Genomic DNA, 24,831 nt, shown 5'->3' with positions numbered 1-24,831 from the left:
GTGCCACATTTTAATTTGTGCCGAAATTCAAAATGAAAGAAAATGATCTTGCAAATTCAGCAGGTTATGGAGTGAAATAGACTTTTAGAAGTGCTTTAATTGTATTACTTGTCGTTATCTTAGGATTGCATTGATAAGCATACCAATCACTTCTATCTGTGGAACAGCTTGTTGCGTTGTGGCCATAGACATATAATCCATAGAAGGGTTTTGGAACCTCTAAACCTGAGAATTTAACTGTTAAACTCATGGGTACACTAGCAATAGCTGCCAGTCCTGACTTGAATGGGAACTGCTATCCTATGTCTATGGTTGGTTACGGCTGTTAGTTTGCCTTTAACAAATGTGAAAATATAATTGCGAGAAAAACATACTATTTGGAAAGCAAATGTTGTCCTTACTAAATGTGTCATGTGATACATATTTTAATGACTTTTTTTACACACAAAAAAACCATTTGATTAATAAAATATTGAATAAGTAGTCTACCTCGAATGAAAGGGACGATGACACAATCTTTGCAAGAGGAAGGGAATCTAATTGCATTGGTCCTCAACTCGTGGCTCAGACACTTAATTCAGGATAAATGGAGTTAGCTCTGAGTTACCCTGCACCCGAGCAGGATAGTTCTGAAGGACTTGTTGCCATAGAAATGTACCTGGCTCTCTCCTCAGTTACCTCGCTAACTCCTCAAACCTGTTTCGTAGGATATCCCTTTTTGGGAAAGTTATGTGAATTTTGCAACCTTTCTTTAAACGCAGCCTTTCTTCTGCTAACAACCCTTTACTGGCCCTTATTACCGCCCTCAGGTGACCTTTCCCTACTTTAGGGTCAGGGTTAGGGTTAGCTAGCCCTCATGTGACCTTTCCCTTCTTTAGACGCAGCCTTTCTTCTTTTCCAGGTGCAGGCGTGGGGGGCAGGGCCTGCAGTACAGGGCCCAGGGGGTGTGTCTGGTCGAGGCCAAGGAGTCCGGAGCGCTAGGGCTCTGCAGCTGACCTACTACCTGCAGGCTCGCGGCGCCCTGACGGACAGGGTGGCTAGCCAATGGGAGCAGGCGTTCTGTGGCGAGCTGGGCCGGTTTGGGGCGGGACACCCTGAACTGAGCTTATACCCCTTCACTTCATCCTCTCTAAGGTGTGTGTGTACATATGTGAGTGTGTGTGTGTCTCTCTCTTCTCTCTACCCCTCTAACTCAGCCCTCTCTCCCCCCAGGACAGACTTCCAGGCGTCGTCAGTGCTGGCTCGGCGCCCCCTGCTGGCCAGTGTATGTGTGTGTTTGGTGTTAGCCGTGGGATGTTGTTCGATGAGGGACTGTGTGAGAGCTAAACCCTGGCTAGGGCTTTTAGCTCTGCTGTCTATCGCCCTCTCTGGTCTCACTGCTGCTGGCATCCTTAACCTGACTGGAACAACTTACAACTCAACCTACCTGGGGGTACCATTCATACTGCTGGGTGAGTTATGACTACCTATCTACCTGGGGGTACCATTCATACTGCTGGTTGAGTTATAACCTCCTATCTACCTGGGGGTACCATTCATACTGCTGGGTGAGTTATAACCTCCTATCTACCTGGGGGTACCATTCATACTGCTGGGTGAGTTATAACCTCCTATCTACGTGGGGGTACCATTCATACTGCTGGGTGAGTTATAACCTATCTATGTGGGGGTACCATTCATCGTACTCCACCACTCCAACTGCTCTTAAATGCTAGTAAAACTAAATGCTCTTCAACCGATCGCTGCCCACGCCCACCCGCCCGTCCAGCATCACTACTCTGGACGGCTCTGACTTAGAATACGTGGACAACTACAAATACCTAGGTGTCTGGTTAGACTGTAAACTCTCCCTCCAGACTCACATTAAGCAACTCCAATCCAAAATGAAATCTAGAATCGGCTTCCTATTTCGCAACAAAGCCTCCTTCACTCACGCTGCCAAACATACCCTCGTAAAACTGACCATCCTACCGATCCTTGACTTCGGCGATGTCATTTACAAAATAGCCTCCAACACTCTACTCAGGAAATTGGATGTAGTCTATTACAGTGCCATCCGTTTTGTCACCAAAGCCCCATATACTACCCACTACTGCGACCTGTTTGCAAACCCACTGGCTCCAGGTCATCTATAAGTCTTTGCTAGGTAAAGCTCTGCCTTATCTCAGCTCACTGGTCACCATAGCAACACCCACCCCTAGCGCGCGCTCCAGCAGGTATATTTCACTGGTCATCCAACTCCTCCTTTGGCAGTTTTTCCTTCCAGTTCTCTGCTGCCAATAACTGGAATGAATTGCAAAAATCACTGAAGCTGTAGACTTATATCTCCCTCACTAACTTTAAACATCAGCTGTCAGAGCAGTTTACCGATCACTGCACCTGTACACAGCCCATCTGTAAATAGCCCACCCAACTACCCCATCCCCATATTGTTATTTATTTTTGCTCTTTTGCACCCCAGTATCTCTACTTGCACATCATCATCCGCACATCTATCACTCCAGTGTTAATGCTAAATTGTAATTATTTCACCACTATGGCCTATTTATTGCCTTACCTCCCTAATCTTACTTCATTTGCACACACTGTATATAGATTTTTCTATTGTGTTATTGACTGTACGTTTGTTTATTCCTTGTGTAACTCTGTGTTGTTGTTTGTGTCGCACGTCCACCTCTCCTCTGTGTTGTTGTTTGTGTCGCACTGCTTTGCTTTATCTTGGCCAGGTCGCAGTTGTAAATGAGAACTTGTTCTCAACTGGTCTACCTGGTTAAGTAAAGGTGAAATAAATATATATATAGTGCTGGTTGAGTTATAACTACCTACCTACCTGGGAGTACTCTCTCTCTCTCTATATATATATATCTCCTCATCTCTCTCTATCAGAACTCAGGATAAGACCCAGATGCAGACAGCTAGAGTAACAGATGTATATTGACCCAAACAGTGGGCAGGCAAAAGACATGTCAAAGGCAGGGGTCCGTAATCCAGGGCAGAGTCAATAAGGTATAGAACAGCAGGCAGGCTGGGTGTCAGGACAGGCAGAGGTTTGTAGACTGGTCAGAGTCAGTGAGATACAGAATGGCAGGCAGGCTCAGAGTCAGGGCAGGCAGAATGGTCAGAACCAAGGAAACTAGGAAACAGAACTTGAGAAAGCAGGGAGATGGGAAAACGAGCTGGTAGGACCTGACAAGACAAGACGAACTGGCAACAGAGAACACAGGTATAAATACACAGTAGATAATGAGGAAGATGGGCGACACCTGGAGGGGGGTGGAGACAAGCACAAGGACAGGTGAAACAGATCAGGGTGTGACACTCTCTCTCTCTCTCCTCATCTCTCTCTCTCCTTATTTTTCTCTCTCTCCTCATTTCTCTTTCTCCTCATTTCTCTCTCTCCTCATTTCTCTCTCTCCTCATCTCTCTCTCTCTCTCTCTCTCTCTCTCTCTCTCTCTCTCTCTCTCTCTCTCTCTCTCTCTCTCTCTCTCTCTCTCTCTCTCTCCTTATCTTTCTTTCTCCTTATTTTTCTCTCTCTCCTCATTTCTCTCTCTCCTCATCTCTCTCTCTCCTTATCTCTCTCTCTCTCTCTATCTCTCTCTCTATCCTCATCTCTATTTTTTTTACAGTATTTTTTACAGTATTTTCCCAGACCCCACTTAAGCTGTTGGTGTATGTCATTACTCTCTCTCTCTTTCTCTTTCTCTTTCTCTCTTTTTCTCTCTCTCCATATGTCCTCTGTTATTTCAGGCCCAACTGCAGCTCTCCTCCCACACATGACACTAATTACAGTGAGCATGTGCTTGTATATGTGTGTTTGTGCGTGCGTGCGTGTGTCTGTCTCAAACATAGACTGTATTCTTGATAAATATAGAGAGAGACAGAGGATGTTTAGTTTTTGTCTAACCCTATGAATACATTGTGACGATGGAAGCTTCCAGTCCCTTCGACCCCTGAGCACCTCCCAAAGAACACTTACTGTACTCCTTTACAATAAACAGCTCTTAGAGACTACAGTGCATCTAAGTCCCCAGGCAGTCTACTTCCCCACTACTCTCCCTTTCGTCCACCTCTCCTCTCCCTTGCTCCCCTGTCTCTCTCTGATTTGTATCCAAAGTGACAGTAGTGTGTGCATACATTTTCATATGTGTGGCTCCAGTGGGAATCAAATCCACAATATTGTCTTTCCAAGCGGCATGGGCTACCAACTGAGCCACACAGGATAATGTCTGATAGGATGGTCAAAGGCAGGATAATGTCTGATAGATGGTCAGAGACAGGATAATGTCTGATAGGATGGTCAGAGACAGGATAATGTCTGATAGGATGGTCAGAGACAGGATAATGTCTGATTAGATGGTCAGAGACAGGATGGTGTCTGATACGTCACCTAGATTTGTAGTAGTAAAAAGCATTATCATAATCCTACACACACACACACACACACACACACACACACACACACACACACACACACACACACACACACACACACACACACACACACACACACACACACACAGAAAATAGATTATCTCAGAGCTTCACAGGAGGAGGGGGTCAGTGTCACTGATGAGTCACAGGTGCCATGGCAACCACAGAGGTGAAAGCCATCTGCACCCCCCCCCCCCCCCAGCACACACACACAGTAGCAGTGCGTGGGTAAAATCACTGGGGAAGCCAAGCCAGGATAAAAGCCATATGTGACCGACAGGCTCGTTTTGGGTCTCATGTAGGAACATTTCAAATGGTGTTTTTTACATTCTTAAGAGCCACTCATCTCTTTAAGGATTCACATGTGAGGCCATGTACTAAACAGAGTAAGGTAGTGTAGTAAACAACCAAAGATTTCAAGACTAAAAGTGGGGAAAGTAGTAGAAAAAATACCCTCTATCTAGTCCTTGGCCTATATCCTAATCTGTCTTTGGTCATTTTCTTCTTCACATACCGTCTCTGGTAAACACACACTATATCAAATGAAATGTATGTTTATTTGTCACATGCACAGGATACAGAAGGTGTAAACGGTACAGTACATTGGTTACTTGCATATTTGCATAGTAGCAATAGTAAGTGTCCAGATAAATATTGAATAAATATTTTGTAATTATTAGGTGACTCTTTCCCGACACACTTGTCTAAATTGATGGCTATAACCACGCTGCATCTAGCTATTGTCTAGACATCTACACATGTTCATGAAATACAATAGAAGGCCGTAATCAGCCCCAGACACACCTGGTCGAGTTCCCAAGTTGGAATTCCGACGAAAACGATTATTAAAACGATTATTCCTAGTTGGAGCGTTTTTTTCAGAGTTCCCAGTTGTCTTGAACGCATCAATAATCCCAACCTATATACTACCAGCAATACAAACTGATTGTAATAGCTAGTCACCATGCTTGAATCTGCAGGTAGCTAAAGCTAACCAACTAGGTAAAATGTTAGCTAGCTAGGCAACATTAGGCTATAATTCTGCAGTTTGATTGGAAATATGCGGAGGGATTCGAAAAGAAAACACACAGAAGGCTGTTGTGTAAAACACATTTTAAAACTAAGGGCAGTCATGGCATCCATGACAGAGAGGAAGAAGCATACATTCATGTATATGTGTAAGAGAGTCTAGCTCACTACATTTTCAGATATTATATGTTTCTAATATTGTCAGAAAGTCGTTTGCAAATGGATTTCTGAGATACAAACAATATTTCTACACAGATCATACACGTAATGTTAGCTAGCGAGCCAGCCAGCTAATGTTAGATAGCTAGCTAAAAGTATGCTTTAACTTTCAATTTAAAATACTTTCTGACGGAATTAGAAATGTATAATATCTGAATGTAGCTAGCTCTCTTACTCACATACATGGATGCATGCTTCTCCCTCTCTCCCATGGTTGCCTTTAGTTTGAAGATGTGATCCGGAGACAGGTGTTTTATACAACGGCCTTCTGTGTATTCTCTTTTCAACTCCCTCTGCATATTTGCATATTTGCAATCAAACTGCAGAATTGTCTCCATCTCCTTAGCTATCATACTCTAATAACACCGGGCATTCCACTGATTTCTAAACTCGGTGTCACGTGGGCTCCATCTCTGGCCTCTAGGTCACCAGGCTACTCGTTATGGCGCACACCTGTCACCCTCGTTACGCGCATCTGCGCATAATGACACTCACCTGGACTCCATCACCTCCTTGATTACCTGCCCTTTACAATCCCTTTGTTTCCTTCCCCAGGCGTTATTGTTTCAGTTTCATGTCTGTGTTGTTCGTGTTTCTTGTTTTGCATTATGTTTTTATTTATTTATTAAATGATTCACTCCCTGAACTTGCTTCCTGACTCCCAGCACATGACACTCGGTCAACTGCTTCCGTGACAAGAATGTTGATCGCCGTTTCAGAAGACTCTACCATGTCTGGTTCTATGAAAAATGTTTTTACCTAAATCAGGGATTTCCTCATCGTCTGATTCATTTTCAGAGTCAGCGAGAGTCAGCAATCACCAGAAAGTGGAGCGCATTAGCAACACTTTTGCAGTTCTTCGTGATCTCTTTCAAAAAAGACATCATGTTATATTGTCTACACAAATTGAGCAGCTCATGTTATAGACAGAAGCATGTTTCATGGCAGACCAAGCCGAACTTATCTCTCGGCATGTCCAGCAAATCCATTTTCTCAGCCAATCATGGCTAGCGGGAAGGTTCCTGACTTTTTCCGTGGCTAAACCAACTAGGCTTGTAATTGTATAATTGTATTCATATTTACACATGGCATACGAGTTTGTTATTAAGGCACATGAAAGTTCATATGTTCCTGAAGGCATTTTGATAAAAAATAAATGTTTACGTTCAAATGGCTCTCCTGTGACGCACGACATACGCCTAGTTTCCTGAAACGAGTCACATATTAAAACAATGTGTTGTGATAATTGTGTTGTTTGCTCAATAAGCTGTTAGCTCATATGCCTTGGGATACATGATACACTATATATATATATATATATACACTTGATACACTAAATTACAAAAAGTATGTGGACATCTGTCAAACATCTCACTCCAAAATCATGGGCATTAATATGGAGTTGGTCTCCCCATTGCTGCTATAACAGCCTCCACTCTTCCGGGAAGGCTTTCCACTAGATGTTGGAACATTGCTGCGGGGACTTGCCTCCATTCAGCCACAAGAGCATTAGTGAGGTCGGGCACTGATGTTGGGCGATTAGGCCTGGTTCGCAGTCGGCGCTCCTATTCATTCCAAAGGTGTTCGATGGGGTTGAGGTCAAGACTCTGTGCAGGCCAGTCAAGTTCTTCCACACCGACCTTGACAAACCATTTCTGTATCGACCTCAATTTGTGCACATTGTCATGATGAAACAGGAAAGGGCCTTCCCCAAACTGTTGCCAAAAAAGTTGGAAGCACAGAATCATCTACAATGTCATTGTATGCTGTAGCAGTAAGATTTCCTTTCACTGGAACTAGAACCATGAAAAACAGTCCCAGACCATTATTCTTCCTCCACCAAACGTTACAGTTGGCACTATGCAGCTGGGCAGGTAGTGTTCTCCTGGCATCCACAAACCAAGATTTGTCCGTCAGACTGCCAGATGGTGAAGTGTGATTAATCATTCCAGAGAACGCGTTTCCACTGATCCAGAGTCCAACGGTGGCGAGCTTTATACCACTCCAGCCGTCGCTTGGCGTTGCGCATGGTGATCTTTGACTTGTGTGTGGTTGTTCGGCCATGGAAACCCTTTTTATGAAGCTCCCAACGAACCGTTTGTGTGCTGACGTTGCTTCCAGAGGCAGTTTGGATCTCGTTAGTGAGTGTTGCAACCGAGGACAGACGATTATTACACGCTACGCATTTCAGTACTCAGAGGTCTTGTTCTGTGGGTTTGTGTGGCCTACCACTTTGTGGCTGAGCCGTTGTTGCTCCTAGATGTCTCCACTTCACAGTAACAGCACTTACAGTTGACCGGGGCAGATCTAGTAAGGCAAAAATGTGAAGAACTGACTTGTTGGAAAGGTGGCATCCTATGACAGTGCCACATTGAATGTCACTGAGCTCTTCAGTAAGGCCATTCTACTGCCAATGTTTGTCTATGGAGATGTAATGGCTGTGTGCTTGATTTTATACACCTGTCAGCAACGGGTGTGGCTGAAATAGCAAAATCCACTAATTTGAAGAGGTGTCCACATACTTATGTATATACTGTGTACATCCTATCAAACCTGTTGTCTGGTTTGTTTGGCTAGCTTGCTAACTATTAGCCAAGCAAGCAAGCAAGGAAGTTAAGACTTTAGCTTGCTAGTCTGTTATGCTAGCGATGACGCTAACAGTTTAGCTAGCTAGCCAGCAAGCTAAACATTTGGCTAGTTGGCTGTGGCAGGAGTATGGGGTAACGTTAGTTACAGCGCGGTTACACTGTTAGCACTGAGGCGGTGTGCAGCTCAACCTGCACTATCAACTCCAATATAAATAACATGAGCATTAACTATTCATTAGCATGAGCTAATATGGCTACAGGTTCAACTGCCTCATTGTCACGTTCCTGACCTTATTTCCTTTGTTTAGTCTTTGTTTAGTTGGTCAGGACGTGAGCTGGGGGGGCATTCTATGTTTTGTGTTTCTATGTTGGGTTTGTTGTTTGGCCTAATATGGTTCTCAATCAGAGGCAGGTGTTTGTCATTGTCTCTGATTGGGAACCATATTAAGGTAGCCTGTTTTCACTGTTTGTTTGTGGGTGATTGTTCCTGTTCGTGTGTTCATCTGTTCTGTGTTCCCATGTTCAGGACTGTAGCGTTTTCGGTTCCTTCTGTCATTTTGTTGTTTTTGTTCGTCGTTTAAATATCCTAATTAAAATATGGATTTTCATCACGCCGCATTTTACCCGAAGACAGCCGTTACACTCATCTAAAGCCTATTATTGTGGGAAGCTGCTACCACCAAGTGCTGGATAATATGTGTGAATGCTTGATAATGTATGTGATATCAACAGAGAAGTATATTTTCTGAGTGATTTAAATATTGACTGGCTCTCATCAAGCTGCCCACTCAAGAAAACACTTAAAACTGTTACCAGTGCCTGCAACCTGGTTCAGGTTATCAGTCAACCTACCAGGGTAGTTACAAACAGCACAGGAATGAAATCATCAACATGTATTGATCACATATTTTCTAATGCTGCAGAAATTTTCTTTAAAGCGTTATCCAAATCCATAGGATGTAGTGATCACATCTTCACTAATGCTGCAAATCCATAGGATGTAGTGATTACAATATAGTAGCCATATCTAGGAAAACCAAAGTTCCAAAGGCTGGGCCTAATATAGTGTATAAGAGGTCATACAAGAAGTTTTGTAGTGATTCATATGTTGATGATGTAAAGAATATTTGCTGGTCTGTGGTGTGTAATGAGGAGCAACCAGACGCTGCACTGACACATTTACGAAATTGCTTATTCCAATTACTAATAAGCACACACCCATCAAGAAAATGACTGTAAAAACTGTTAAATCTCCTTGGATTGATGAGGAATTGAAAAATTGTGTGGTTTAGAGGGATGAGGCAAAAGGTATGGCAAATAAGTCTGCCAGCCCAACTGATTGGCATTTAATGACTTCGGCAAGATTAGCAAACTTAGGCATGACATGCCAGCAACAAACGCTGACACTACACATTCAAGTATAACTGACCAAATTATGAAAGACAAGAATTGTACTTTTGAATTCCGTAAAGTCAGTGTGGAAGAGGTAAAAAAAACGATTGTTGTCTATCAACAATGACAAGCCACCAGGGGTCTGACAATCTGGATGGAAAATTACTGAGGATAATAGTGGACGAGATTGCCACTCCTATTTACTGGCTCAAATAGTCAACCAATCAGTCTGTTACCAACCCTTTTGGAAAAAATGGTGTTTGACCAGACACGATGCTATTTCACAGTAAACAAATTGACAACAGACTTTTAGCACGCTTATAGGGAAGGACACTCAACAAGCACAGCACTTACACAAATGACTGATGATTGGCTGAGAGAAATTGATGATAAAATGATTGGGGGGGGTGTCTTGTTATACTTCAGTGCAGCTTTTGACATTATCGATCATAGTCTGCTGCTGGAAAAACATGTCTTATGGCTTTACATCCCCTGCTATAATATGGATAAAGAGTTACTTGTTTAACAGAATACATAGGGTGTTCTTTAATGGAAGCCTCTCAAACATAATCCAAGTATAATCAGGAATTCCCCAGGGTAGCTGTTTAGGCCCCTTACTTTGTTCAATCTTTGCTAATGACATGCCACTGGCTTTGAGTAAAGTGTGTCTGTGTGCGGATGACTCAACACTATACACGTCAACTACTAGAGTGACTGAAATGACTGCAACACTTGTACACAAAGAGCTGCAGTTAGTTTCGGAATGGGTAGCAAGGAATAAGAGTGTCCTAAATATTTCCAGAACTAACTGCATTGTATTTGGGACAAATCATTCACTAAACACTAAACCTCAACTATGTCTCGTAATGAATAATGTGGAAATTGAACAAGTTGAGGTGACTAAACTGTTTGGAGTTACCCTGGATTGTAAACTATCATGGTCAAAACATGTTGATATAAAAGTAGCTAAGATGGGAGAAGTCTGTCCATAATAAAGAGCTTCTCTGCCTTGTTAACAATACTATCAACAAGGCAGGTCCTACAGGCCCTAGTTTCTGTCTTGTTAACAACACTATCAACAAGGCAGGTCCAACAGGCCCTAGTTTCTGCCTTGTTAACAACACTATCAACAAGGCAGGTCCAACAGGCCCTAGTTTCTGTCTTGTTAACAACACTATCAACAAGGCAGGTCCAACAGGCCCTAGTCTCTACCTTCTTAGCAACACTATCAATAAGGCAGGTCTAACAGGCCCTAGTTTTGTCGCACCTGAACTACTGTTCAGTCGTGTGCGCAGGTGCCACAAAGAGGATTTGGGAAAATTGCAGTTGGCTCAGAACAGGGCAGCACGGCTGGCCCTTAAAAGTACACGGAGAGCTAACATTAATGACATGCATGTCATTCTCTCATGGCTCTAAGTGGAAGAGAGATTGACTTCATCATTACTTGTTTTTGTAAGAAGTGTTGACATACTAGTACACAGCTCGGACACTCACGCATACCCCATAAGACATGCCACCAGTGGTCTCTTCACAGTCCCCAAGTCCAGAACAGACCAAGTGGAGGCACACAGTACTACATAGAGCCATGACTACATGGAACTCTATTCCACATCAGGTAACTGATGCAAGCAGTAGAATCAGATTTAAAAAGCAGGTACAAATACACCTTATGGATCAATGGGGACTGTGAAGAGACACACACGAATGTACAGATACATGCATACAAAATCAAATCTAACTGTATTTGTCACATGTGCCGAATACAACAAGGTAATCTGTACATGTAGTTGGAGGCGAAGTGACTATGCATAGGTAACAAACAAACAGCTAGTAGCAGCTGTGTACAAAAGTTAGGGGGGGTCAATGTAAATTGTCCGGCGGCAATTTTATGAATTGTTCAGTAGTCTTATGGCTTGGGGGTAGAAGCTGTTGAGGAGCCTTTTGGTCCTAGACTTGGCGCTCCGGTACCGCTTTCCGTGCAGTAGCAGAGAAAATAGTACAGTGGGGAGAACAAGTATTTGATACACTGCCGATTTTGCCGATTTTCCTACTTACAAAGCATGTAGAGGTCTGTAATTTTTATCATAGGTACACTTCAACTGTGAGAGACGGAATCTAAAAAATCCCAAAATCCCAAAAATCACATTGTATGATTTTTAAGTAATTAATTAGCATTTTATTGCATGACATAAGTATTTGATACATCAGAAAAGCAGAACTTAATATTTGGAACAGAATCCTTTGTTTGCAATTACAGAGATCATACGTTTCCTGTAGTTCTTGACCAGGTTTGCACACACTGCAGCAGGGATTTTGGCCCACTCCTCCATACAGACCTTCTCCAGATCCTTCAGGTTTCGGGGCTGTCGCTGGGCAATACGGACTTTCAGCTCCCTCCAAAGATTTTCTATTGGGTTCAGGTCTGGAGACTGGCTAGGCCACTCCAGGACCTTGAGATACTTCTTACGGAGCCACTCCTTAGTTGCCCTGGCTGTGTGTTTCGGGTCGTTGTCATGCTGGAAGACCCAGCCACGACCCATCATCAATGCTCTTACTGAGGGAAGGAGGTTGTTGGCTAAGATCTCGCAATACATGGCCCCATCCATCCTCCCCTCAATACGGTGCAGTCGTCCTGTCCCCTTTGCAGAAAAGCATCCCCAAAGAATGATGTTTCCACCTCCATGCTTCACGGTTGGGATGGTGTTCTTGGGGTTGTACTCATCCTTCTTCTTCCTCCAAACACGGCGAGTGGAGTTTAGACCAAAAAGCTCTATTTTTGAATCATCAGACCACATGACCTTCTCCCATTCCTCCTCTGGATCATCCAGATGGTCATTGGCAAACTTCAGACGGGCCTGGACATGCGCCTGCTTGAGCAGGGGGACCTTGTGTGCGCTGCAGGATTTTAATCCATGACGGCGTAGTGTGTTACTAATGGTTTTCTTTGAGACTGTGGTCCCAGCTCTCTTCAGGTCATTGACCAGGTCCTGCCGTGTAGTTCTGGGCTGATCCCTCACCTTCCTCATGATCATTGATGCCCCACGAGGTGAGATCTTGCATGGAGCCCCAGACCGAGGGTAATTGACCATCATCTTGAACTTCTTCTATTTTCTTCTATTTTCTAATAATTGCGCCAACAGTTGTTGCCTTCTCACCAAGCTGCTTGCCTATTGTCCTGTAGCCCATCCCAGCCTTGTGCAGGTCTACAATTTTATCCCTGATGTCCTTACACAGCTCTCTGGTCTTGGCCATTGTGGAGAGGTTGGAGTCTGTTTGATTGAGTGTGTGGACAGGTGTCTTTTATACAGGTAACGAGTTCAAACAGGTGCAGTTAATACAGGTAATGAGTGGAGAACAGGAGGGCTTCTTAAAGAAAAACTAACAGGTCTGTGAGAGCCGGAATTCTTACTGGTTGGTAGGTGATCAAATACTTATGTCATGCAATAAAATGCAAATGAATTACTTAAAAATCATACAATGTGATTTTCTGGATTTTTGTTTTAGATTCCGTCTCTCACAGTTGAAGTGTACCTATGATAAAAATTACAGACCTCTACATGCTTTGTAAGTAGGAAAACCTGCAAAATCGGCAGTGTATCAAATACTTGTTCTCCCCACTGTATATAACATGGGTGACTGGAGTCTCTGACAATTTTCTAGGCTTACCTCTTACATCGCCTATTATATAGGTCCTGGATGGCAGGAAGCTTTGGCCCCAGTGATGTACTGGGCCATTCACACTACCCTCTGTAGTGGCTTACGGTCAGATGCCGAGCAGTTGCCATACCAGGCGGTGATGCAACCGGTCAGGATGCTCTCGATGGTGCAGCTGTACAACCTTTTGAGAATCTGGGGACCCATGCCAAATATTTTCAGTCTCCTGAGGGGGAAAAGGTTTTGTTGTCCTGGCACCACACTGACAGTTCTCTGACCTCCTCCCTATAGGCCGTCTCATTGTTGTTGGTGATCTGGCCTACCACTGTTGTGTCGTCAGCAAACTTAATGATGGTGTTGGAGTCGTGTTTGGCCACGCGGTCGTGGGTGAACAGGGAGTACAGGAGGGGACTAAGTACACACCCCTAAGGGGCCCCAGAGTTAAGGATCAGCATGGCAGACGTGTTGTTGCCTATTCTTACCACCTGGGGGCGGCCCGTCAGGAAGTCCAGAATCCAGTTGCAGAGGGAGGTGTTCTGTCCCAGAGTCGTTATAGAGATTGCGTCATCTGTGGATCTGTTGGGGCGGTATGCACATTGGAGTGGGTCTAGGGTGTCCGGGAGGATGCTGTTGATGTGAGCCATGACCAGCCTTTCAAAGCACTTCATGGCTCCCGACGTGAGTGCCACGGGGTGGTAATCATTTAGGCAGGTTACCTTCGCTACCAAGAGCGTTATCACACAGTCATCCAGAACAGCTGGTGCTCTCGTGCATGCTCCAGTGTTGCTTGCCTCGAAGCGAGCATAAAGGGCATTTAGCTCGTCTGGTAGGCTCGCGTCACTGGGCAGCTCGCGTCTGGGTTTCCCTTTGTAATCCATAATAGTTTTCAAGCCCTGCCACATCCGACGAGCGTCAGAGCCGGTGTAGTAGGATTCAATCTTAATCCTGTTTTGAGACTTTACTTGTTTGATGGTTTGTCTGAGGGCATAGCGGGATTTCTTATAAGCATCCGGATTAGTCTCCCGCTCCTTGAAAGTGGGAGCTCTACCCTTTAACTCGATGTGGATGTTGCATGTAATCCATGGCTTCTTGTTGGGATATGTGCATACAGTCACTGGGGGGACGACGTCATCGATGCACTTATTGATGAAGCCGGTGACTGAGGTGGTGTATTCCTCAATGCCATTGGATGAATCCCGGAACATATTCCAGTCTGTGCTAGCAAAACAGTCCTGTAGTGTAGCATCCGCTTCATCTGACCACTTCCGTATTGAGCGAGTCACTGGTACTTCCTGATTTAGTTTTGCTTGTAATCAGGAATCAGGAGGACAGAATTATGGTCAGATTTGCGAAATGGAGGGCAGGGGAGAGCTTTGTATGCATCTCTGTGTGTGGAGTATAGGTGGTCTAGGATTTTTCTCTCCCCTGGTTGCATGCTGGTAAAGATTTGGTAAAACTGATTTAAGTTTGCCTGCATTAAAGTCCCCGGCCACTAGGAGCGCCGCTTCTGGGTGAGAAGTTTCTTCTTTGCTTAATGAAACATTGTGATATTGTTGCATGGTGGTATTGGCAGCAGCTAATGGGGATGCCTAATAAATACAAATACAAATACCTGGCTAAAATGCTCGCTCGCTAGGCTAACTTCCTTTCATGGGAAACGTCGAGCCAGCTAGTTAACATTAGCCTACTACATCTAGCTACATATTGAACTTCCATCCTCTCATAGCAGGTACACAATTTTTATTAATGGTTGGATCAGAGTCGCCGTTATAATCATTGGCCAGTACGGAGAATTAAGGAAAACCACGAGTCCAAATCCATAGCTCCATCCATTACCAATTTAGGAAAGGGACTGTTTTAGCTAGCTAGACACCGTAGGACAACAATACAACGAGATGCAACAATCCACGTTTTTTCTGTCAATGACGTTTTGCTTTTGATGTGATCTGATTGGTGTGAAGCCAAATCCCAACTGGCTTCCCTTAAAAAACATGTTTTGCTGCACAAGGACAATTCACAGTTAAACTCACTCAGTTTAGCTCAACACTGATTCGCTATTCTTTTAGTTTTTAAAAAATTATGTAGGCCAAATGCTCGCTGGCTTGTCTTGCTATTGAATTCAATGCTACAGGTGGCAACAATGTCATACTCTTTTTGACCAGACAGCATCAGATACATGGGCTACACTTTCTGAAAGAGAGGAGCGCTGTTTTGCTCGCTCGGATGCTTTATACAGTGACATACAATCAGCCTCTTGCGAATTGAAGGAAAATGTAGAATTGCAGAGAGACGAAAGATACACGTTAAAAAGGAAATGTTAAATACATTTTCTTTTTATTTGCTAACATTTTTGGCGAAGTCTGGCTTTCCATTTTGGCATCCAGGAATACACAAACACACAAAACATATTTATCTCTGTGTGTGTGTCTGTCTCCAGGTCACGGACTGTTTGGCACATTCGAGATGCTATCGTCATGGAGAAGGACATGTGAGGACCAACATGTTAAGGAGCGTGTAGCTAGCGTATTCTCTGATGTCATGCTGCGTTACTCAGGAGCTACACTGCTACATCAGGTCAGTCTGTGTATGTTTGTCTTTGTCTAGCCATGCTGTGACACTCTAAAGCCTTGAATTCAATCTGGGTTGGGCTGGCCTTGGTGGTCTAGCTGGCCTTGGTGGTCTAGCTGGCCTTGGGTTCTAGCTGGCCTTGGGTTCTAGATGGCCTTGGGTTCTAGATGGCCTTGGGGTTCTAGATGGCCTTGGGGTCTAGATGGCCTTGGTGGGCTGGCCTTGGGTTCTAGATGGTCTTGGCGTCTAGATGGCCTTGGTGGGCTGGCCTTGGGGTTCTAGATGGCCTTGGTGGGCTGGCCTTGGTGGGCTGGCCTTGGGTTCTAGCTGGCCTTGGGTTCTAGATGGCTTTGGGTTCTAGATGGCCTTGGGGCTCTAGATGGCCTTGGGGTCTAGATGGCCTTGGTGGGCTGGCCTTGGTGGGCTGGCATTGGGTTCTAGATGGCCTTGGGGTTCTAGATGGCCGTGGGGTTCTAGATGGCCTTGGTGGGCTGGCCTTGGGTTCTAGATGGCCTTGGGGTCTAGATGGCCTTGGGGTTCTAGATGGCCTTGGGGTTCTAGATGGCCTTAGGGTCTAGATGGCCATGTGGGTCTGGCTGGCCTTGTGGGTCTAGATGGCCTTGGGGGTCTAGATGGCCTTGGGGTCTAGATGGCCTTGGGGTTCTAGATGGCCTTGGGGTCTAGATGGCCTTGGGGTTCTAGATGGCCTTGTGGGTCTGGCTGGCCTTGTGGGTCTAGATGGCCTTGGGGTCTAGATGGCCTTGGGGTCTAGATGGCCTTGGGGTCTAGATGGCTTTGGGGTCTAGATGGTCTTGGGGTTCTAGATGGCTTTGGGGTCTAGAGGGTCTTGGTGTTCTAGATGGCCTTGGGGTTCTAGATGGCCTTGGGGTTCTAGATGGCCTTGTGGGTCTAGATGGCCTTGGGGTTCTAGATGGCCTTGTGGGTCTGGCTGGCCTTGTGGGTCTAGATGGCCTTGGGGTCTAGATGGCCTTGGGGTTCTAGATGGCCTTGGAGTTCTAGATGGCCTTGGGGTTCTAGATGGCCTTGTGGGTCTAGATGGCCTTGGGGTTCTAGATGGCCTTGGGGTTCTAGATGGCTTTGGGGTCTAGATGGTCTTGGGGTTCTAGATGGCCTTGGGGTCTAGATGGCCTTGGTGGGCTTGCCTTGGGTTCTAGATGGCCGTGGGGTCTAGATGGCCTTGGGGTTCTAGATGGCCTTGGGGTTCTAGATGGCCTTGGGGTTCTAGATGGCCTTAGGGTCTAGATGGCCTTGTGGGTCTTGCTGGCCTTGTGGGTCTAGATGGCCTTTCCAAGATGGCTTAGCAGTTCAGACGTCATTTCTGTTTCGTATTGTCGTGTCCTGTATATATATATATTTACACCTTTCTTCGCATATCTTTTATATATTTTATTATCCAAGAACTCAACTACAAAAGCTTTCCTGCAAAAGCTTTCCTGCAACCCGCTTCACCAATTACAAAAAAGTATTATTTACCTCCAATCTGAAAATCCACCGTGGAAGCTAGCCAGGGGCTAATTCAGAATCTAGCCAGAAAGCTAACCAGAAGCTATCCGATAGCTAGCCAGAAGCTAATCTGTAGCTGCCCAGAAATTAGCCGGTTTGCTGGCTAGCGTTGGTGTTTCAGCTGCCCACGTTTTGTGGTCATCAGCCATTCCTTTAGCTCGATAATCTACCGGCACTTTTGTGCAACGCAACTCGGACCGGAGCATTCCGGGACTTTTTTTCTCTCAGTTTCCCCGGATTTCAGCCGCAGGCTCTGGACATTTGCAGCTAGCTAGCTGCAAACCGTGTGACTATTGGCTTACGTCGATCCCGGAGCAAACTCAAATCATTCCGGAGCTAGCCAGCTGAGGAGTTCCATCAGCCATTCCTGGGCTACAGTCACCTATCCGGACCCGTTTTTTTTTGTTGTTGTTGTTGTTGTTGCTGCAGATACGGAGCCCCACCGGGCCTTCACGACTGACTGCCGACGTTATCTGCCCGAGGGAGTTATCCAACTGGCACCTCCGTCCCGACGTTACCTGAACGCTCATCTGGGGCCCGCTAACCGTTAGCTGTCTTATCGGCTGCTATCTGAATAAGTATATCGGACAATTATTATTATTATTTATTTATTTTATTTTTTTCTTGGGTCACTATATCTATTTTGCCAATTTGGATTGATCCCCTCTACCACACGGAACCCCACTAACCTACCGACGGAAACGCACGAGGTATCTACAAATAGACCTCCATCCTATGCTATCTTGCTACCGATAGCCATCTACCCGGCCAGCTGTCTGGATCGCCGTGACCCCAACCAACCTCTACTCACTGGACCCTTATTGATACCTCGATTAAGCATGCCTCTCCTTAATGTAAATATGCCTTGTCCATTGCTGTTCTGGTTAGTGTTTATTGGCTTATTTCACTGTAGAGCCTCTAGCCCTGCTCACTATACCATATCCAACCTCACAGTTCCACCACCCACATATGCGATGACATCACCTGGTTTCAATGATGTTTCTAGAGACAATATCTCTCTCATCATCACTCAATACCTAGGTTTACCTCCACTGTATTCACATCCTACCATACCTTTGTCTGTACATTATTCCTTTAAGCTATTTTATCGCCCCCAGAAACTTCCTTTTACTCTCTGCTCTAGAAGTTCTAGACGACCAATTCTCATAGCTTTTAGCCGTACCCTTATCCTACTCCTCCTCTGTTCCTCTGGTGATGTAGAGGTGAATCCAGGCCCTGCAGTACCTAGCTCCACTCCTATTCCCCAGGCGCTCTCTTTTGATGACTTCTGTAACCGTAATAGCCTTGGCTTCATGCATGTTAACATTAGAAGCCTCCTCCCTAAGTTTGTTTTGTTCACTGCTTTAGCACACTCTGCCAACCCGGATGTTTTAGCCGTGTCTGAATCCTGGCTTAGAAAGACCACCAAAAATTCTGACATTTTCATCCCCAACTACAAGATTTTCAGACAAGATAGAACGGCCAAAGGGGGCGGTGTTGCAATCTATTGCAAAGATTGCCTGCAGAGTTCTGTTTTACTATCCAGGTCTGTTCCCAAACAATTTGAACTTCTACTTTTAAAAATCCACCTCTCTAAAAACAAGTCTCTCACCGTTGCCGCCTGCTATAGACCACCCTCTGCCCTCAGCTGTGCTCTGGACACTATATGTGAACTGATTGCCCCCCATCTATCTTCAGAGCTCGTGCTGCTAGGCGACCTAAATTTGAACATGCTTAACACCCCAGCCACCCTACAATCTAAGCTTGATGCCCTCAATCTCACACAAATTATCAATGAACCTACCAGGTACCACCCCAATTCCGTAAACACGGGTACCCTCATAGATATCATCCTAACAAACTTGCCCTCCAAATACACCTCTGCTGTTTTCAACCAAGATCTCAGCGATCACTGCCTCATTGCCTGCATCCGTAATGGGTCAGCGGTCAAACGACCTCCACTCATCACTGTCAAACGCTCCCTGAAACACTTCAGCGAGCAGGCCTTTCTAATCGACCTGGCCGAGGTATTCTGGAAGGATATTGATCTCATCCCGTCAGTAGAGGATGCCTGGACATTTTTTAAAAATGCCTTCCTCACCATCTTGAATAAGCATGCCCCATTCAAGAAATTTAGAACCAGGAACAGATATAGCCCTTGGTTCTCTCCTGACCTGACTGCCCTTAACCAACAGAAAAACATCCTATGGCGTTCTGCATTAGCATCGAACAGCCCCCGTGATATGCAACTTTTCAGGGAAGCTAGAAACCAATATACACAGGCAGTTAGAACAGCCAAGGCTAGCTTTTTCAAGCAGAAATTTGCTTCCTGCAACACAAATTCAAAAAAGTTCTGGGACACTGTAAAGTCCATGGAGAATAAGAACACCTCCTCCCAGCTTCCAACTGCTCTGAAGATAGGAAACACTGTCACCACCGACAAATCCACTATAATTGAGAATTTCAATAAGCATTTTTCTACGGCTGGCCATGCTTTCCACCTGGCTACCCCTACCCCGGAAAACAGCACTGCCCTCCCCTCTGCTACTCGCCCAAGCCTTCCCCATTTCTCTTTCTCCCAAATACAGTCAGCTGATGTTCTAAAAGAGCTGCAAAATCTGGACCCTTACAAATCAGCCGGGCTAGATAATCTGGACCCTTTCTTTCTAAAACTATCTGCTGAAATTGTTGCCACCCCTATTACTAGCCTTTTCAACCTCTCTTTCGTGTCGTCTGAGATTCCCAAAGATTGGAAAGCAGCTGCGGTTATCCCCCTCTTCAAAGGGGGGGACACTCTTGACCCTAACAGCTACAGACCTATATCTATCCTACCCTGCCTTTCTAAGGTCTTCGAAAGCCAAGTCAACAAACAGATTACCGACCATTTCGAATCCCACCATACCTTCTCCGCTATGCAATCTGGTTTCAGAGCTGGTCATGGGTGCACCTCAGCCACGCTCAAGGTCATAAACGATATCTTAACCGCCATCGATAGGAAACAATACTGTGCAGCCGTATTCATTGACCTGGCCAAGGCTTTTGACTCTGTCAATCACCACATCCTCATCGGCAGACTCGACAGCCTTGGTTTCTCTAATGATTGCCTCGCCTGGTTCACCAACTACTTCTCTGATCGAGTTCAGTGTGTCAAATCAGAGGGTCTGTTGTCCGGGCCTCTGGCAGTCTCCATGGGGGTGCCACAGGGTTCAATTCTTGGACCGACTCTCTTCTCTGTATACATCAATGATGTCGCTCTTGCTGCTGGTGATTCTCTGATCCACCTCTACGCAGACGACACTATTCTGTATACTTCTGGCCCTTCTTTTGACACTGTGTTAACAACCCTCCAGGCGAGCTTCAATGCCATACAACTCTCCTTCCGTGGCCTCCAATTGCTCTTAAATACAAGTAAAACTAAATGCATGCTCTTCAACCGATCGCTGCCTGCACCTGCCCGCCTGTCCAACATCACTACTCTGGACGGCTCTGACTTAGAATATGTGGACAACTACAAATACCTAGGTGTCTGGTTAGACTGTAAACTCTCCTTCCAGACTCACATCAAACATCTCCAATCCAAAGTTAAATCTAGAATTGGCTTCCTATTCCGCAATAAAGCATCCTTCACTCATGCTGCCAAACATACCCTTGTAAAACTGACCATCCTACCAATCCTCGACTTCGGTGATGTCATTTACAAAATAGCCTCCAAAACCCTACTCAATAAATTGGATGCAGTCTATCACAGTGCCATCCGTTTTGTCACCAAAGCCCCATATACTACCCACCACTGCGACCTGTACACTCTCGTTGGCTGGCCCTCGCTTCATACTCGTCGCCAAACCCACTGGTTCCAGGTCATCTACAAGACCCTGCTAGGTAAAGTCCCCCCTTATCTCAGCTCGCTGGTCACCATAGCAACACCTACCTGTAGCACGCGCTCCAGCAGGTTTATCTCTCTGGTCACCCCCAAAACCAATTCTTCCTTTGGCCGCCTCTCCTTCCAGTTCTCTGCTGCCAATGACTGGAACAAACTACAAAAATCTCTGAAACTGGAAACACTTATCTCCCTCACTAGCTTTAAGCACCAGCTGTCAGAGCAGCTCATAGATTACTGCACCTGTACATAGCCCATCTATAATTTAGCCCAAACAACTACCTCTTTACCTACTGTATTTATTTATTTATTTTGCTCCTTTGCACCCCATTATTTCTGTCTCTACTTTGCGCTTTCTTCCACTGCAAACCAACCATTCCAGTGTTTTTTAGTTTTTATTTTACTTGCTGTGTTGTATTTACTTCGCCACCATGGCCTTTTTATATTTTTATTTATTTATACATATATTTGTTTGCCTTCACCTCCCTTATCTCACCTCACTTGCTCACATTGTATATAGACTTATTTTTTTTCACTGTATCATTGACTATATGTTTGTTTTACTCCATGTGTAACTATGTGTTGTTGTATGTGTCGAACTGCTTTGCTTTATCTTGGCCAGGTCGCAATTGTAAATGAGAACGTGTTCTCAATTTGCCTACCTGGTTAAATAAAGGTTAAATAAATAAAAAATATTTAAAAAAAATTAAGGTCACAGTTATGAAAACTTAGGACACTAAAGAGGCCTTTCTACTGACTCTGAAAAACACCAAAAGACAGATGCCTAGGGTCCCTGCTCATCTGTGTGAATGTGGCTTAGGCATGCTGCAAGGAGGCATGAGGACTGCAGATGTGACCAGGCCAATAAATTGCTATGTCCGTACTGTGAGACACCTAAGACAGCGCTATAGGGAGACAGGACGGACAGCTGATTGTCCTCATAGTGGCAGACCACGTGTAACAACACCTGCACAGGATCGGTACATCCGAACATCACACCTGCGGGACAGGTACAGGATGGCAACAACAACTGCCTGAGTTACACCAGGAACGCACAATCCCTCCATCAGTGCTCAGACTGTCCGCAATAGGCTGAGAGAGGCTGGACTGAGGGCTTGTAGGCCTGTTGTAAGGCAGGTCCTCACCAGACATCAGCAGCAACAACGTCGCCTATGGGCACAAACCCACCGTCGCTGGACCAGACAGGACTGGAAAAAAGTGCTCTTCACTGACGAGTCACGGTTTTGTCTCACCGGGGGTGATGGTCGGATTCGCGTTTATCGTTGAAGGAATGAGCATTACACCGAGGCCAGTACTCTGGAGCGGGATCGATTTGCAGGTGGAGGGTTCGTCGTGGTCTGGGGAGGTGTGCCACGGCATCATCGGACTGAGCTTGTTGTCATTGCAGGCAATCTCAACGCTGTGACTACAGGGAAGACATCCTCCTCCCTCATGTGGTACCCTTCCTGCAGGATCATCCTGACACCAGACGAACCAGACGAACACCAGACAAACAAATATTTTTAACATCCACAAAAAGTGTCACAGCAAAATCTTATACACTATTTTTCGCCCAGCTTTTGGAACTTTGTCTTTCCTGGATACATCTTCAGAACAAAGTTCTACAGTATTAGTAAAAATGTGATCAATACACGTGGATGATCTTGTTCCTGTAGTGTTTGAAAAACACCCTGGTAAATTGATTAATAACCTGAACCAGATTACAGGCACTGGTTACAGTGAGAAGCTTTCTCTTGAGTGGACAGCTTGATGAAAACCAGTCAATATCCAGGTCCTCAAGAAAGTAGACCTCTCTGTTTACATCACATACACTATCAAGCATTTCACACACATTATTTAGATACTGACTGTTAGCACTTGATGGCCTATAGCAACAACCCAAAAGAAAAGGTTTTAGATGTGCCAAGTGAACCTGCAACCAGAACACTTCAATAACACTTGACATTTTCAGCCCTTTCCTGGGTAGCTTATCAGAGATATACAGTTGAAGTCTGAAGTTTACATACACTTAGGTTGGAGTCAATAAAACTCGTCAACCACTCCATACATTTCTTGTTAACAAACTATAGTTTTGGCAAGTCGTTAAGGACATCTACTTTGTGCATGACACAAGTAATTTTTTCTACAATTGTTTACAGACAGATTATTTCACTTATAATTCACTGTATCACAATTCCAGGGGGTCAGAAGTTTACATACACTAAGTTGACTGTGGCTTTAAACACCTTGGAAAATTCCAGAAAATTATGTCATGGCTTTAGAAGCTTCTGATAGGCTAATTGACATCATTTGAGTCAATTGGAGGTGTATCTGTGGATATATTTCAAGGCCTACCTTTAAACTCAGTGCCTCTTTGCTTGACATCATGGGTAAATCAAAAGATATCAGCCAAGACCTCAGAAAAATAATTGTAGATCTTCACAAGTCTGGTTCATCCTTGGGAGCAATTTCTAAACGCCTTACATTTACATTTAAGTCATTTAGCAGACGCTCTTATCCAGAGCGACTTAGAAATTGGTGCGTTCACCTTATGATATCCAGTGGAACAACCACTTTACAATAGTGCATCTAACTCTTTTAAGGGGGGGGGGGGGGGGTTAGAAGGATTACTTTATCCTATCCTAGGTATTCCTTAAAGAGGTGGGGTTTCAGGTGTCTCCGGAAGGTGGTGATTGACTCCGCTGACCTGGCGTCGTGAGGGAGTTTGTTCCACCATTGGGGTGCCAGAGCAGCGAACAGTTTTGACTGGGCTGAGCGGGAACTGTACTTCCTCAGAGGTAGGGAGGCGAGCAGGCCAGAGGTGGATGAACGCAGTGCCCTTGTTTGGGTGTAGGGCCTGATCAGAGCCTGAAGGTACGGAGGTGCCGTTCCCCTCACAGCTCCGTAGGCAAGCACCATGGTCTTGTAGCGGATGCGAGCTTCAACTGGAAGCCAGTGGAGAGAGCGGAGGAGCGGGGTGAAGTGAGAGAACTTGGGAAGGTTGAACACCAGACGGGCTGCGGCGTTCTGGATGAGTTGTAGGGGTTTAATGGCACAGGCAGGGAGCCCAGCCAACAGCGAGTTGCAGTAATCCAGACGGGAGATGACAAGTGCCTGGATTAGGACCTGCACCGCTTCCTGTGTGAGGCAGGGTCGTACTCTGCGAATGTTGTAGAGCATGAACCTACAGGAACGGGTCACCGCCTTGATGTTAGTTGAGAACGACAGGGTGTTGTCCAGGATCACGCCAAGGTTCTTAGCACTCTGGGAGGAGGACACAATGGAGTTGTCAACCGTGATGGCGAGATCATGGAACGGGCAGTCCTTCCCCGGGAGGAAGAGCAGCTCCGTCTTGCCGAGGTTCAGCTTGAGGTGGTGATCCGTCATCCACGCTGATATGTCTGCCAGACATGCAGAGATGCGATTCGCCACCTGGTTATCAGAGGGGGGGAAGGAGAAGATTAATTGTGTGTCGTCTGCATAGCAATGATAGGAGAGACCATGTGAGGATATGACAGAGCCAAGTGACTTGGTGTATAGCGAGAATA

General features: G+C 45.3%; 1 protein-coding gene across 1 annotated transcript in view; it reads left to right on the top strand.

Annotated features, from left to right (window-relative positions):
* Positions 1-24,831, top strand: part of LOC139531447 (patched domain-containing protein 1-like) — a 93,393-nt gene that overhangs the window by 48,187 nt on the left and 20,375 nt on the right. Inside the window, exons 6-8 of the mRNA XM_071327897.1 lie at positions 902-1,134; positions 1,213-1,451; positions 15,752-15,888. Coding sequence (XP_071183998.1) covers positions 902-1,134; positions 1,213-1,451; positions 15,752-15,888 — 609 coding nt within the window. The remainder of the gene's footprint in view (positions 1-901; positions 1,135-1,212; positions 1,452-15,751; positions 15,889-24,831) is intronic.

This window comes from Salvelinus alpinus, chromosome 10 (assembly GCF_045679555.1).
Source record: "Salvelinus alpinus chromosome 10, SLU_Salpinus.1, whole genome shotgun sequence".
NCBI classification, from domain to species: Eukaryota; Metazoa; Chordata; class Actinopteri; order Salmoniformes; family Salmonidae; genus Salvelinus; species Salvelinus alpinus.
The sequence above is the reverse complement of the archived record's forward strand: the minus strand, read 5'-3'. Positions and strand labels throughout refer to the sequence as shown.